Source organism: Adiantum capillus-veneris, chromosome 24, assembly GCF_014529385.1.
Source record: "Adiantum capillus-veneris isolate H3 chromosome 24, ASM1452938v2, whole genome shotgun sequence".
Lineage (NCBI taxonomy): Eukaryota > Viridiplantae > Streptophyta > Polypodiopsida > Polypodiales > Pteridaceae > Adiantum > Adiantum capillus-veneris.
The window spans coordinates 69,383,686-69,399,788 of NC_140954.1; the positions used below are offsets into that span (position 1 = coordinate 69,383,686).

A 16,103-nucleotide genomic window follows, 5' to 3' on the forward strand; every position below is an offset into this window, starting at 1 on the left:
CATGATCAGGGTTCAGTCAATCCAGTCAGTCTAGATTAGCAGTGATCTGGCACTTTTGTGAGTTTGTAGCGCGGATAATGTGTCGTTCTCTCTACAGTGGGTGGTCCTCATTGCAATGTGCGTGACAATCTCACTCAAACAAACTGAACAGAAAAGGAAACTATAGACATCAACAGAGCTCACAAAGACACAACAGCAGACCAGAATATATGACTCGACTACCTCAACGACTGATACAGACTCTGGTGTGGCAGCACACTCAGCTCCAGCCCAGGACTCATAGGTACAATGGGGGTGTCGAGGTTCAGATGTGCAGGGATGGTGAAGACGTGCTCTGTGTCAAGACTCACTCTAGACCACTCCGTACAAGATCAGAGGTGAAGAAGATGATCACATCACCAACCGCTACTACTCATATGTAACACCATAAAGAGCCACCAACGGCTCATAAATGTGAGCCATGTGGTGACCTGGCCACGAGGTCCACTAGACCACCGTCGATACCCTGCCACGTGTCACTTCCCAGCCCAGAGGGTCCGTCCAATGTCCGTCCAGTGTGAACCAGCCTGACTAACTGTCCTAACTGTGTCCTGTGAAAGTGACACTGTAGCCTGCTACAGGTTGCCCGCCACAAGACCGCTCACCGTCTCGGTGAGAGGAATACTGAAAACTATGAAAGAAAACCACTGAGTGCTGCATCCGTACATTTCTTGAAGCAAGTGCTAGGCCCAACCATGACCTTACATGCCTCAAAAGTGGAGTAAAACATTGTCCTGCTTGCAACGCCTTAAGCCTTTGAATAGGCAAGAACCCAATATGATTGCATAGTCCAAGAATCCCGATCGGCAAAATAGACTGACGCTCCTCAGCAAAGAGATATGCTCGGTTTGGATCCAGCGCATCTTTATCCTCCATAACTATAGTGAGAAGAAAATGACCTGGTCCGCACTTGCAGATGAAATTGTCGAAAAGAGGGATGATCAGAAGCTCAAGTAATAACGCGATGCGGTTAAGCTCCATCTTAATGGCAAAACTAAAAGCGTTAACGGCATTGTGATGGCAACCAGGTGAATGCTTGAAAGCCCCAAGGAAACAGCCAAAAAGGCTCTTAAGCTTGCTACTGTGATAGGATTACCATGACGAGGATCACATTTTGCCATCATTGATGATGGCTCAAATGCACTGTTGGTTATCTCTGCAACGGACAACTGCTCATGATAGGCCTTGGCTGCCGAAATCACTGGGGCATATGATGAAAGCATGAAGTGAATTCTGGGGTAAGTAACCAGTTTGGTTCATCAATCACAGTGGGCTCTAAATCAACAAACACAGCTCGAGGAACATGCTTTCCCGCTCCCGTCTCGTCTCACTGAAGAAGGTGTTAAAGGCATCATCACCGCCACCAACAGTCTTGTTACTGGGCATCTGTCCATCTGGATGGATGCCATGCTCGAGGCAGTAGCGCTCCCAGCAAGCATTTCCGACCTGGATGCCAGCCTAACCAGGGGCGAGGGGGGCTGGTTAGGGACGAGGCAAAGGAGGGGGTGGGTAGGGGCGAGGGTGAAGGGGTGGGAGGGTAGGGGCGAGAGGGGGTAGGTAGGGGCGAGGGTGGGGAGGGTGGACTAGATAGGGGCGAGGGAGGAGAGGGAGTGGGTAGGGGCGAGGGGAGGTGAGGGGGAGGGTAGGGGTGAGGGGGGGAGGGCTTGGGTAGGGGCGAGACGGGGAGGGTAGGGGTGAGGGTAAGTGAGGGGAAGGGTAGGGGCGAGGGGGAAGGGGGAGGAGAGGGTAGGGGCGAGAGGGGGAGGATAGGGGGTGGGGAGGGGCGAGGGCGAGTGGGTAGGTGAGGGGACTAGGGGCGAGGGCAAGGGCGAGGGCGAGGGCGAGGGCGAGGGGGTAGGTGAGGGGGCTAGGAACTAGGGGTGAGGGCGACGGACTAGGGGACTAGGGGCGAGAGGGAGGGCAAGGGACTAGGGGCGAGGGCAAGGGCGAGGGCGAGGGACTAGGGGACGAGGGCGAGTGGGCAGGGGGCGAGAGGGATAGACAAGGGGATGGGGGGAGGGAAGGGGCGAGGGCGAGGGACTAGGGGACGAGGGCGAGTGGGTAGGGGGCGAGAGGGATAGACAAGGGGGTTGGGGGAGGGAAGGGGCGAGGGCCGGGAGGGGGTGGGGTGAATAGGGCGAGAGCTGGGCAATGGAGAGGGAGAGGGACTAGGGCGAGGGTGTGAGGTTGAGTGGGTAGGTGGTGAGGGGGACTAGGGCGAAGGCCAAGGGAGGGGGTGGGTAGGTTCGAGTTGGGAGAGAGGTGGGTAGAGTTGGGAGTTGGGAAAGGGAGAAGAGGTACCAGACCATGATGAGCAAGGTAAGGGCCGAGGACAGAACGAACTATCATTAGCAAGATAATTATCAAGAGTAAGGAATTCGTCAAGCCGGCCGGGCTCTGTGAAGGGAGTTCGCCAGACCCAAAGCAAAGCTTCGTTCTGGTCGTAGCAGTAGACATCTCTGAGGCTGAGTTTGAACGGTGGTGAACTCTTGTGGTCGAGATTTCTTACTGCTTCTATGCTTCTTCATAGGCTCAGGTGGCTCATTGGGTTTAGTTACTGTGGAAACATTAGAAGAGGGTGTACCTTCATGCAAAGAGTGAATAGAGACTCCATAACAAGGCATAGATTTGATAGCCTCTAACCACTCCAGCAGATCTTCATCTCACCCTTCAGGTGTAGTAGGCTGTTCTTGTTCAGGTTTGGTTTCCATTGACAAAGAAACTTGCTGCACCACGGGATCCATACCACCTTCTAAGAGAATGGGTTGGCATCGAGGAGCCAGAAGTATGTATCCACATTGCGTCGTTTCCCCAATCATGAAGTGCTTTAGTGTGTCGCAGCCATGGTCTTCCAATGACCAAAGGAAATCCGCCCTCAACCTGGGGAAGACGAACCACAACAAAATCAAAGTTAAAAGTAAAGGCTTGTACCTGCAGAGGCACATTGTCCACTATGCCCACTGAGTAGACTGTCCGCTAGTCGGCCAACGTAACCGTGAAGGGAACAGGGCGAGTAGGTTGTAGACCTAGAGCTAACATAGTGAACTCGGGCATCAGGTTGATGCCAAATCCACCATCCACTATCACTCCTGAGAATTGTCGACCCAAAACGGACACTGTCAGGCGAGGGCTTCTATAATCAGTGAGTGGAGCAGCAGGATTGGATATCATATAGGACTCTGACGGTCGCACTGGGAGGTGCCCGCCACTAGGACCTGCTCCAGGGTAAAGTGACTGAATAACTGCAAGGGTGTCACTTCTGAAACTCGCATCTAGCCGCAACATGTCATAGAGGGACACTTGTTGGAAAGTGTTCTTCAAGACTGTCTCTGCTGTATGCTTCGCTTTTTCTACCTGTTGTTGTTCCTCTGGTACTTTGATCTTCTGTAGATCGGAAACTACTTCCAAGAAAGCTTCATCAATATCTGAGAGCAAAGATTTGGATTCTTTCATGGCACTAGGGGATGGCTTGTTAACAGCTGCAAGCAGGGTATCCACTCGTGTGACAATGTGTGGGGGAGTTGAACTTGATGGAATGCTAAGACCGAGAGCGGCTCTCTGGGCCCGGGTGAGGACGCTTGATGGCTCCTCTGCCAACTGCGGCAGCTTATTTTGAGGGGTAACCACGTGGGTAGAAGGGGGTGGCTGAGAAACAGTGCTAACTGCTATCAAATTGAGCTTGGGAAAGGCAAACTCAGTCTGACTTTGACTTGGGTTCGAAGCCGTAGATGCACGAATTTTAGGGCAATCCTTACTGTAGTGATCCTTCATATCAGGGCAATGACGGTAGGGAGGAGACCCTTCGGGCAAAGGGCATTTGCTTTGGTAATGACCATATTCCCCGCATCTGTAGCACAAAATGGGCCGATTCACTGGACGAGTCGAAGGACGAGGTGGTCCTTGCTCCATGGAGTTGGAGGTGGAGGCATAGAAGTTGTGAGGTGGTGAGGGGGCATGGGTATGATAAAAGCTCTGAGAGGGAAAAGTGCTCTGCATACCTTGCATAGGAGGGGCTGTCAGCAAAGGTGGCATATGGTGTGGATGGCCACAGGGAGAAACCATGTTGGATGCAAGTGCTGGCCCTTGCTGAAGAAGGACCAAGACTTTGCTGTATTTGTCGCAATCCCTTGAGGTAGTAACAATCCTTGTCCTCGTGTCCAGATTTTTCACAGAAGTGGCAGTAAACCCGAAGGGGGCATTCTTGTGGAGGGTGCCCTGGAGAGCGGCATGAGCTACACCAAACCGTAGCCTTAGTCTCTTGCTGACACTTGAGCTCTTCTAGCTCGCGTTTAATTTGTTCCAATGCCTCGTGATGTGGAGGCTTCTCTTGTCTAAGAGAGAAGTACCTCTCCTCTTGAAGAGCTCGCTGTAACTTTAGGGCTTCAAGTTCCCTGCGTAAAGAAGTTAAAGGATCAGAAGGACTTTCCAAAAACACAGAGGGGGTCTCTATGTGAGGGGGGTTGGTGAACAGCTTCCTGGCCCCCTCTATCCTCGTAGCAGCTACGATGAACTCCTCCAGAGTGGCGTCGGGTCGGAGACTCTCTCGTAATTTTTGCTGAGAACTTTTGGGAAGCACCTTCTCTACCCACTTCTTAACCATAAATTCACCTGGTTGTTGGGGAAGCTTGGCAACCAGAGACTTGGTTTTCGTCATAAGTTCTGCAAAAGTCTCCTCTGGTTGGAGCACCATGTTGGCTAACTCATCCAACACCTTCTCCTGGTAATCACCGGGCCTGAAAGCTGCACAGAATTGTTGCCTTAAGACTGCCTAGGTTGCAAAATGGTTCTCTGCAAACTGGCTGTACCATTTGTCTGCTAAGCCATCCAAGGTGGATGGAAAGAGTACCAAATAAGCATCTTTTCTGTTAAGACCACGACCCCTACAAAGAGATACAAACCTCCTTGCATGGTCGTCAGCATCTTCTGAAGAGAGACTTTTGAATGTAGGAACTTGATGTTTACCTTGGCCAAAACGCTAGCCAATGGCTCCATGGCCCCTTGCTGAGCCTGTTGCTCAGTAGCCTGCTGTAGCAGAATAGGAGAGAGCTTCACTGGAGAAGGTGATCTGGAAGATGTGAAACCGGAGGGAGGAATGGGTGATGCCTTATGTGGAGGTATGGATGATGAGGTTGATGGACTTCTAACAAGTTCCAAGGGTCGTCTTCTGTTGTAGTACTTCAGAGGACTCAGGAGTGCGCTTTGACTCTCGACTGACCGCCTTGTATGGGTCATGCAACGACCACCAAACCAACCAAGCTTTGGGCAAGAAAACCTTGAACTAGCTGAAGCCTGGTATAGACTCTACTAGACCAGGCAGGTGACTAGACCGGGCTGGACCAGGGACGAGGAGGACTAGACGAGGGTCTAGACCAGGCAAGTGACTAGACCAAGCTGGAGCAGGGACGAGGAGGACTAGACCAGGGTCGAGGAGGAGGAGGTCTAGACCAGAGACGAGGGAAGGTTGGGCCAGTAGACCAGTTGGACCAGGCGAGAAGAGAACAGTGCAAGGCAAGGTCGGTGAAACTAGGCAAGGCAGGCGAAGCTAGATAGACCCAACTAGCTTCAAGATTTGCACCTCACAGAGTGAGATTTCAGTTGAGGTCCCACCGTGATCGCCAAAATGAGAGCACATGTAGCGCGGATAATGTGTCGTGCTCTCTACAGTGGGTGGTCCTCAGTGCAATGTGCGTGACAATCTCACTCAAACAAACTGAACAGAAAAGGAAACCAAAGACATCAACAGAGCTCACAAAGACACAACAGCAAACCAGAACATATGACTCGACTACCTCAACGACTGATACAGACTCTGGCGTGGCAGCACACTCAGCTCCAGCCCAGGACTCACAGGTACAATGGGGGTGTCGAGGCTCAGATGTGCAGGGATGGTGAAGACATGCTCTGTGTCAAGACTCACTCTAGACCACTCCGTACAAGATCAGATGTGAAGAAGATGATCACATCACCAACCGCTACTACTCATATGTACCACCATAAAGAGCCACCAACGGCTCATAAATGTCAGCCATGTGGTGACCTGGCCACGAGGTCCACTAGACTACCGTCGGTACCCTGCCACGTGTCACTTCCCAGCCCAGAGGGTCCGTCCAATGTCCGTCCAGTGTGAACTAGCCTAGACCAACTGTCCTAACTGTGTCCTGTGAAAGTGACACTGTAGCCTGCTTACAGAGTCTATTCGTAGACCGTGCATGCCCAGTCACTTAGCATAGATGCATATCCTCCGGTTGCACACAGCATGATCATCGGAATTCCCATCAGAATCCATTAGCATCAATTAGGGGAATTTTCCAGTGCATTTAGCCTATTTTCCTATTTATTGGGATTTTCACTTATTATTTTTAAGTGACTTTCCAACAAAAGTAGGTAGGGCAATTTTGCTAAGTTAATATATAACCAAACCCAAGTTAGCACTTTCTGGCAGAAGCGGCAGCAGGAGCTTCCCGCTCAACAGGCAACTTCTCAGCAGTACCCCCTCAAGCACCTTGGCGTTTTTGGAGATCCCATCCTCGCCTACCTCCAAGATCTGGCGTTTTCAGCCTTGCCTGGATCGTCAACACCACCAGCACCCTAGCGTTAGCAGATTACTGCCATCGCCAGCAGACTCATCAGCATTGCTAGCGTTCCCCAAATCAGCCCATTGGCGTTTTTGGATTTCCAGCCCACATCAACATTAGCGTTTTTGCTAGCATCAGCCATGCACCAGCGTTTTTTACTTTCAGCCCTAATCTGCAGCATCAACGCAGGTTTTCAGCAGTAGACCCGTAGCAGATCAGCCCCCATTCAGTTGCAGATTGATCCCCTGAGTTTAGCCATAGAAACGCAGCCAAAACAGTCATTTTCAGCCACCGAAACAGTCCCCGAAATCAGCGATTAGAAGAACTCAGATTTCAGCCATCAAGTCGTCGTCGTCATCACCGTCGTCGTCATCGGCATAGTCCCATTGCATACGCATTGTACACCTTTGTGCAATCAAAGTAGACCACTCTCGCCGGCGAGAGTGGGGCCTTCAGAGGAGGGTTTTACAACCTCTCGGGTGTCGTATCTCTTCTCTCTCCTTCTCTCAGTCTCATTCATTTGCACGCACAACATCCACTCACTTTGTTCGTGACCACGGCACTCTACAATACGGAAAGCTCTCTTTCCCTAAAGAACTAAAAGGAACCTTGAGCAATAAAGATCACTAATCTTGAGAAAAAACAACATTCATTCCGCTGCACCTTACACCTGCATTTCAGTACTCCATGGATGCACCCTCCCTTTCTCTCACACGGAGAGACACCACTAGACTTATACGTTAGGATTTGATTCAACTAGATACCAGAAGCACATGGATACAGCCCGTACAAGAGTTGGGCACGAAGATGGCTTTGTATAGAGAGCAACTCCTCCAACTAACAGAGAATGGATATGTGATCAGACCGGCCTATATGGACACTCATTTATCCTACGGGACATGATGTGCTATTGGTCAAATGCGCACATCATCGCATAAGCTAGAGATTGAGACTGGCAGATTTAGGAGAGTACCAGTAGAAGCCAGGATATGCCATACAAAGCCAGAGACATTGTTACATCACATTTGTCATAATCCGGTACACTATGAGATACGAGGCCGCTTCCACTGTCTATTCAAAGAGAGCTTTGGACCGTTGGCTAGAGTTATGAGATATTAGGATCAGAGATGCCTCCGGTTGTTTTTGCTAGAGCTGCACAGACAGAGGGAAAGTCTCTTGAGAAGACCACGTAGTGGGAGACGTTCACAGAGTAAGATCACTGACTTCTTTAGAGCAGGGACTCAGCAGCTGGATGAGCATGATTCTTAGCAGACTTCAGAGCCCACTTCTACCAGAGGTATATCAGTGGACAGAGCCACTGAGCTTGCGAGAGCTAGACGCCCACGTCTACAGGGGCGACCACGACATTGACGGAGGCTCCACCTATGAATCAGGACTATCCTAGTACGACATGGGAGACGCCCAGTACAACTATTTACAGAGGCGGACATTGACGAAGCTCTTCAACGACCGATGCAATACTTTCTCCGACAACTCCCGATGCCGGGAATCCTCGGGCATGGATGATGATGGTAACGATTTTAATCTTTTACTTTACTTCATTTTATATTTATACCCAAACATTGGATTAGATCCACGAGGATTGCATTATTTTGGTCATTTTGGCGTTTTGAAGACGTTTAATATAACATTTTATTTCATTTCATCTCTCTCTCTCTCTCTCAGAGGCAGGTATGAGGCCTTATTCAGAGGACAGTCCACTCTCCGAGAGATCATGGACTCTCGAGATCAGAGACAGCTCGGACGTTTCTTATTAGAGATACAGAGCCATCGGGACACACTACTACAGCCACACACAGCTACACAGACAGAGGGGAGACAGTCGCAGCTCACAGACTTCTTTCAGAGGATTGCCGCCCCTCCCTCACCAGACACTCAGAGGGGAGTGACACTCCCACAGGCGGAGGTGAGCCGAGCTAGACGACGACCACGAGTCACAGGCTACAGGGGCGCGAGCTCCCACCACCGACAGATCGAGGAGATCCGAGCCCGGGAGCGTCGTGCCACTGAGGAGCGAGTAGCTCAGATGAGGGCCGACCCGACAGCTTTCATCCGGGTAGCCTTGGCACCAGCCCCGCCCATGTACCACATCTTACATCCCCCCATTAGTACAGGATGGAGCTAGATAGCTTGATGCATTCTCATGATTGTACTACCTTGAGCATATAGACATGCATATACCCCTAGAGATAGAGCTCCATCCCTCCTCAGATACTCCACTACCTACATTCAGTTCAGTTTTGTATCAGTTTTGTTTCATTTGTCTTTCCGATAGACGGATGACATACACACCATGTACATTTGATTTGTCTCATAGGCCGATTTCGGCCTGACATAGACGTTAAAAATCTTTCTTTCTTTCTCTCTCTCTCTCTCTCTCTCTCTCTCTCTCTCTCTCTCTCTCTCTCTCTCTCTCTCTCTCTCTCTCTCTCTCTCTCTCTCTCTCTCTCTCTCTCTCTCTCTCTCTCTCTCTCTCTCTCTCTCTCTCTCTCCCCAAAAAAAAAAGTGGTTGTATACTGTGTACAAAAGAGACCTCTGGAGATGCTAAATGACCTATCATCCAGAGGATATACAAAAGAGGAATAACGTTGTGAGGGCTATGCAGATATCAAGGTGGCATGTTTGAGGAATGTAAAATGAACCACTAAGGGGGTGCATAATGCTCCGTATTGAGAAGAAATGAAGATCGTGTCCATGTGTGAAGAAAGGAGCATCTACGCCGCTCTACCGCCCTGCAAGAGCCTGCTAAACTATCCCACTAGCTGCAAAGCGTATCTAGTAGCTCGGTCCAAATGGCTTTCAAAGTGGTGGAGGTAGGAGAAGACTATGAGCCCAGAATGTGAGCACAACGAGGCGTCCACATGGTCCAAACTTTAAAGAGTGATGCTGCCCGGTCTATATTCCAATGAAGTAAGCATGAAGACCGAGTCTATCGGCAAGCCTTGGAAAAAGGTGTGCGACCTCGAAAATTGCAAAATCCATGCAACTACCTCCCACGTCACAAAACTTCATGTACGCCCACTCTAATCAACAAACCCTCCACACTAGCTGAGCATATGGACAAACCCAGAACGGTGCCTCAAAGACTCACACTGTAAAGTACACCTGTGCAAGTCAGGTCGCGATTGATGACTGTGAACCAAGTGCGAACAGGCAATCCTGCATGCGCTATCATCCACATGAAATAACATATCCTACAACTAATCCTGAGGATCCATATGCATGTCCGAAACTGTCATTCAAAAGCGGGATAAATACATTGATCCTGCCATACCTCTAGCTGACATGAACGGTGAGGTGGATGCCATGTCCGCAGGATAAGCTTCCTCCCAAGAGAGAGATTGTACTCAAAAAATGAAAGAGCAGCCCCATCAGCCTTCAAAGAAGGCCATTGCCAATCACCAGGATCCCAATCCAAATCAACTAGGGGCTTTCCCTATCATAGCCACAATCTCCAAAGCTCCACACTGAAGACAGGGTCAACACAGGATCACCGCTAAAGAGCCCACTACTCTAACAAGATGCTCATCAAGAGGTACCTCACCTTGAAACTCCAATCTGATGTGATGGCCATGATGGCTTGTCCATGCAATGCGAAACACCAAAGTCCCCTCCTACGCAACAATCGATCTCCAGTGTCTGGGTGGAGAAAGCCCACCAATCCTGATGAGAAGGTAAATAAGTCTATCCTCCAATGTAGCCATGCCAGTCATCAGGAATAGCCTCATCAATCTCTCCATATGGGCAAAAACCCCTCTGCGGATCCATAGGTAGCACCAATGACCTGTGCACAAACCAGGGAAGCATCTGACCAATGGCAAAAGGAAGCTCTTGGACCATCATCCCATCTAGCCCGATCAATGTGTGTCCTCTCTCCGGGCCGACACCCCTCAGAATCTCTCACGTATGCATTCCAAAGAAGAAGAGATCCGGTGATACTATTTGAAACAGATGTCCAAGAGCATTCGGAAGCTCACGGAACATGCTATGAACAATTTGTCCATGCAGTCAGGCTCCTTGACTTATGTGACAAACAAGCCAATGTCCAAGTTATCTGATAGAGAATTTTCTAAGGAGAAGAAGAAAGGCAAGAAGCAGCAGAAGAAATACACAGGACCTAAATTGACAGTAGAGCAGCGTTCAGAATACTACAAAGAGAGTAAATGCTATGGGTTGTGGAGAAGTTAGGCACGTTCTAGCTAAGTGTCCAAAGAAAGAATCAAAGGATAAGGTAGAGAATAAACTAGAGAGTTCCAAAGCGGCAGTGGAGCAAGCAAGCCTACAGAGGAAGAACAAAGAATTGCAGAGAAAGACATATACGACTGCAAGATAAATGCCATTAAGCATTCCCAGCATTTACATACCTCAAGATGTATCAAAAGTTGCCTCTTATAGGACTTTTCGTATCATAGACTTTTAAGGTCCAAAATGTGTTCAAAATACTACGTAAAAGCCCTGGTTTTACAAATACCTTACATTTTTTTATAAATCCCGGCTGCCTTATTACCTTGGCCTGAAAAAAAAAGGTTGAAAATAATTTTTTCTTTTCAGCAATGCACCCTAGGGCTGGCTTCCTAGAGGGCATAGAGCTTGGGCACAGCACCTTCAGGTCGGCTGCCTCTGGACACTGTGCTTGTGGCCCTGGCTGCCCTGAGGCACCCCCTCTCTGGAGACTGTGTCCAGCCCCTTGGGCACCTGTTTCAACCTGATGCCCTGCCCTGCGCGCAGGCCCTTTTACAACATCCCTTCACCAGCAGCAATAAGCTGGCTCCTGAGTAAAAAATATCCCCTGCAGTAGGCAGTCAGCATGGGATATTCACCCTATTCCAGCTCAGCAATTTTTATGTAGTGCATGCTTAGAAGACAAAAACCATGACGCTGCAATTTTCCTAAGTGTCCCGACTACCCGTCCCCAGGGTATCTAGGCAACCTCTACCACCAAAACTATCTTTCACCCAATCACCATCACATCCAGATTATTGACGTGTACATGCTTCCTTAAAATTTCAGAATGAATACATACGTCGGTAAAGATTATCAAAGCCGAAAAGTGGCTTTCCTGTCTAATTGGAAGTCCAAGAGAATTGAGAATGCAAAGATTATCACAACCAAACAGTGGCTTACCTGTCTGATTGGAAGTCCAAGAGGATTGAGAATGCAATTTGGAGTAAATGAAGCTCGATCTTTTGGGTGATGGTATCGACAAGCCATTCCATATTTGCAGTCTCCAGTTTTCATGTAATATTGGCACTCTGGTTGGCCAGGCCTCTCAGGGAAGGTAGAATCATTAGACATAAATGTCGATTGCATAGCAGGTGGAAGACCTGTCGCGGCAGAGCCTGCAGCATATGGAGGGTAGGTTGTGTGAATTCCACCAGATGGTGCCTCATTGAGGGAACCCGTTCCATACACAAAGCTTGCTCCTCCAAGCACCGGCTGTTGAGATCCCATCCTGGCCTGTTTAGCCAGAGTTGTAAATTTTTGAGAGCATGTCCAATTAACTATCTCAACAGTTAGCAGACTATCTTACTGCAATCCAGTATTATTCTGAAATAGAGTTCCTTGAGCTAAAACTGGATGTGAACACGATGTTGTTAATGAAGGCTTTGTAGTAAACGTGAGAATTAACAAGAACATGAAACCCACATAAAAATTGCATTTTCTATTACTCCCCCAATCTGGCTACCTATCCTTGCTCTGTTCTCACATACAAAACTGTCCACAGTGCACACATTGCTGGCAGACCTTTACAAAAAAAGGTCCCTAGTTTCTGAGTCATAATAGCCTTGTAATTGCCACAAGTCTAGCAGAATGCAAATTTCACAACACACACTTTCCTCTGTTTTAAGTTCTGTTAATCATTGTCATTCTGGGAAGAAGGTGAACAACTTAAGAGTAGAATTGGTTTTTTGTAGATGCTCATCCCAACTGCATACATTGCTAATTATATGGCCAAAAGTTGAAAATATTGTCCCAATTCAACTTCTTCGGTCTACTCCTCAAGCTTGCACATACAAACAACCTTCCGCTAGTTCTAATCTCATGGGTTTGTCTCACCTTGACTGCTTGCTTTGTTAGCTGCAATATGTGTTCTAGCTTAAACAAACTGGTAGTTATCTAGAAGTTTTCTTGGCTACAAGCAAGCATACATATCCTTTAACAGAGAGCGCATGTGCAGAAAAAGAAAGCCGTCCTCCTTCAGCAATGTATCGGCAGCTATGTATCGGGATACGTAAAGAATGTCAGTTGTATAACAGTAGCATGGGCATAAAACCTCCAGCACGAGAGAAATTTGCAAAATAGATATAACATCCTGGTTCTTCAGAAGCATCACATACTTGATATGCACCCCATCCAGGCACAGAAACCATGTTTTGAGCTTGGACGATCAAAGGAGCAAACGCTGAGGGTGCCTGAAACCGAGATCGTGGTGCATAAGGTGTTCTTGGCATTGACCAAGAAGGTATTCCTTGGAATGGATGTGGAGAAGCTGCTGCTGAAGAGCCATTAGCAGCATACATGGAAGACCCAGAAACTGCAACAAGTGCCCGAAATGCTGCAGGTTGGGGATGGTTGAATTTACATGTTGCCCCGAATTTACATGAGCCAGTCCGCATGTAATAAGAGCAATCTTTCTCACCCTGCTCAATATAAAAAATATATATATCATTTCAGATTGCACCATAAAAACCTGTATTTAACACATTGAGTGCTGTCACCTAAGTAGCAAACAGCATAACAAAATCCGCTTAGCAAATTGTTGGCTCCATGTACAAAGCATTAACCTAGCCTGTGTTGCTGGACTGTACAAACAGTTACCACACGCCATAGATTTCAGCTTCTTTCCTGGGTGGCAGTTCTACTGCAAAAATGCAACTGGAGTTCAACTATGATGCCAATAATATCTACCAAGGTTCTATGAATCACCATGAGTCACTCTGGTCTTGACCTACATGAGCTTGCATAAGGAAGGGTTGCTTTGAAGCAAGGGGAGGTCTATGCAACAATTACCATATGTCAATATAGTTTTGATCTACATGAGTTTGCATGAGAGAGAGTATCTTTGAAGTAAAAGGGCCCCCGTCCAATACATACTGATGGTCTTTGACCTCTATAGAGTACAGAGTCTACAAAACTTTTTGAACACAGCGATTAGGGATAGTAAGTGGTGGATATCAAGCTTTGGACTCTTGAGCATGGCTGCCAACTTTTTATTTCAAACTTTTGATAGCAATGTGGCATGAAACATATGGAAACTGGTGAAGAGAGTTTGAAGGGAATTCTTGAGACTTTCTTTTGCTTATTTCCATTGGGAAAGCACAAATTATTCGCGTTGTGAAACAATAGCATCTATGACATATGTCAAGATTTATATAGACAGGATAGTTTGGAGCGTTCAAACGGCATGTTAAGTATTAGCTTACATAAATCCTATAGTAATCCATACTAAGCATTCAGTTGAGCTAGCGAGCTTTAAATTATTGATCACAAGCTTCAGATAAGCAAATGACTACAATGTGAATGCCCTCAAGACAACAAATAGTGCAAGATCACCATGCACTAGCACTAGATTACACCAAAACTCAGAGAGAAAAACAGTCAATCTTCCTTAGAGGCTCGCATTTCAGAACATCCCACCCAACCAGCTGACTGCCACCAATCATAAGGAGGTTATCTTCTACTTATTCATACGACTGGCAAACATCGATGTCCACAATAATTCCCTTTTCATAAGGACTAGAACATCTGAGGTGATGCTTTCCACATGTAAAGAATGCCCAGGTCGATTCTTCAAGGATTGCTACCATGTCGATTTTAACAGACTAATGATATACATGACAAGCATGAGGACTGTTATACCTGCTCCCTTCAACTGCAGTGCAATGTCGATTTTAACAGACTAATGATATTCATGACAAGCACAAGGACTGTTATACCTGTTCCCTTCAACTGCAGTGCAATTTCTCACTTCCAAAAATCAATAGGCCTTCTTTGGAAAGCTTTTCTGCTCTTTTCAACTCCCAACCCTCCTCGGCCTGTCCTAGTTATACAGATCATGTTACACTCTTGCTTTTTCCTCCTGGCCTCTGCACTTCTTGACAAAGGCGATTTGAGTCCATTGTTCTCTTTCCAGTATTTTTGAGTGGACAGACATGGAGTAGGTTTTTCACTATGCAAAACCTCACCACGGCAGCGACCTTGCCAGCTATTGTGAGTCCCCGATTCAATCTTCTATCATCCACTCATTGCCTCACAATCCTTCCCTCGAGAATGCAAGGTAGAGGGCATGGGAGTGTGTAACAGGGTGGCACCACGTGCCAACTGAAAAGAACAGACTGGAACAGACTTTTAGCGCTTCACAAACTTGCGTGCGCGCGCACGCACACACACATAATCCACATGAGAGGCAAAGAGGCACAGTTCCACTCCCAGAGTGCATTGGCCCCAAAACCCTAGCACCGCTTTTGGTATTTCTTTTTTATATTGCTTCAGTAGGTTACAAGTTCGGGGTGCTTCTTTGCTTCTTGCAACTCAAATGTCAGGAGACCCACCCCCCTTTACATATTTAAAGGCCATGGCCTTCTAAAAGTAGACAAGAGTGAAAAGCTCCTGTAATAACAGAATTGGACACTCCAAGTCGAGAAATCTACCACAACACCACAAGAAATCACTTCAAACAGTTCACAGTTCACAATTGATTCGACACTCGCCCGCAACAGAGTTCCGTGCCTAGAGATATTGGCCCCAAAGACTGGAGCCCCTTTCGGTATTTCTTTTTGTATTAATCTGCAACTCAAAGTACAAATGAGTGGGAGGCTCTCACTCTCAGACTCTGCGTCCAGATGCTCTGAGGAGTGGGAAGCCTAACCACATTTATAAAGAGATTACAAGGGATGCCAAAAGCAGAGCCCCAAAAGCTACCCATTAAAAAGCTTTCCAAAATAAAGCAAATTCCTCTCACAAGCTTTCCTTGCTTTCCTTCCTCTCACACTTATAAAGAGATTACAAGGGATGCCAAAAGCTACCCATTAAAAAGCTTTCCAAAATAAAGCAAATTCCTCTCACAAGCTTTCCTTGCTTAGTAAAATAAAGCAGCTTAAAAATAAAGCTCTCACTCTCTTTCTCTTGCGTAGAAATAAACCCACGCAAAAGCTGCTTTATTTCCCTATACATCTGCCACGTCAGCTGTCCGCAGTATGCGCCGCAATTTCCGAAAATATCCGTACGTTGCTGCCATGTGTCACTGCAAATTTTCGGGACTGCTGCCAGGTTAGCCAACGGCGGGTGTGTGTATCTGCTGCCCACTCAAGGTATGCCTTGGGGCCAGCCACGTCACCAGTTTGTGGCGGAGTTCCGTGCCAAGAGATATTGGCCCCAAAGACTGGCGCCCCTTTCGGTATTTCTTTTTGTATTAATCTGTTGCAAAAGTACAAGCGAGTGGGAGGCTCTCACTCTCAGACTTTGCGT

General features: G+C 47.7%; 1 protein-coding gene across 1 annotated transcript in view; it reads right to left on the reverse strand.

Annotated features, from left to right (window-relative positions):
* LOC147426547 (zinc finger CCCH domain-containing protein ZFN-like) overlaps window positions 1–16,103 on the reverse strand; it is a 146,439-nt gene that overhangs the window by 59,561 nt on the left and 70,775 nt on the right. Inside the window, exons 5-6 of the mRNA XM_086498535.1 lie at window positions 12,974–13,276; window positions 11,760–12,092 (exon numbers count right to left, since the gene is read on the reverse strand). Of these exons, the coding sequence (XP_086354661.1) occupies window positions 11,760–12,092; window positions 12,974–13,276 (636 nt within the window). The remainder of the gene's footprint in view (window positions 1–11,759; window positions 12,093–12,973; window positions 13,277–16,103) is intronic.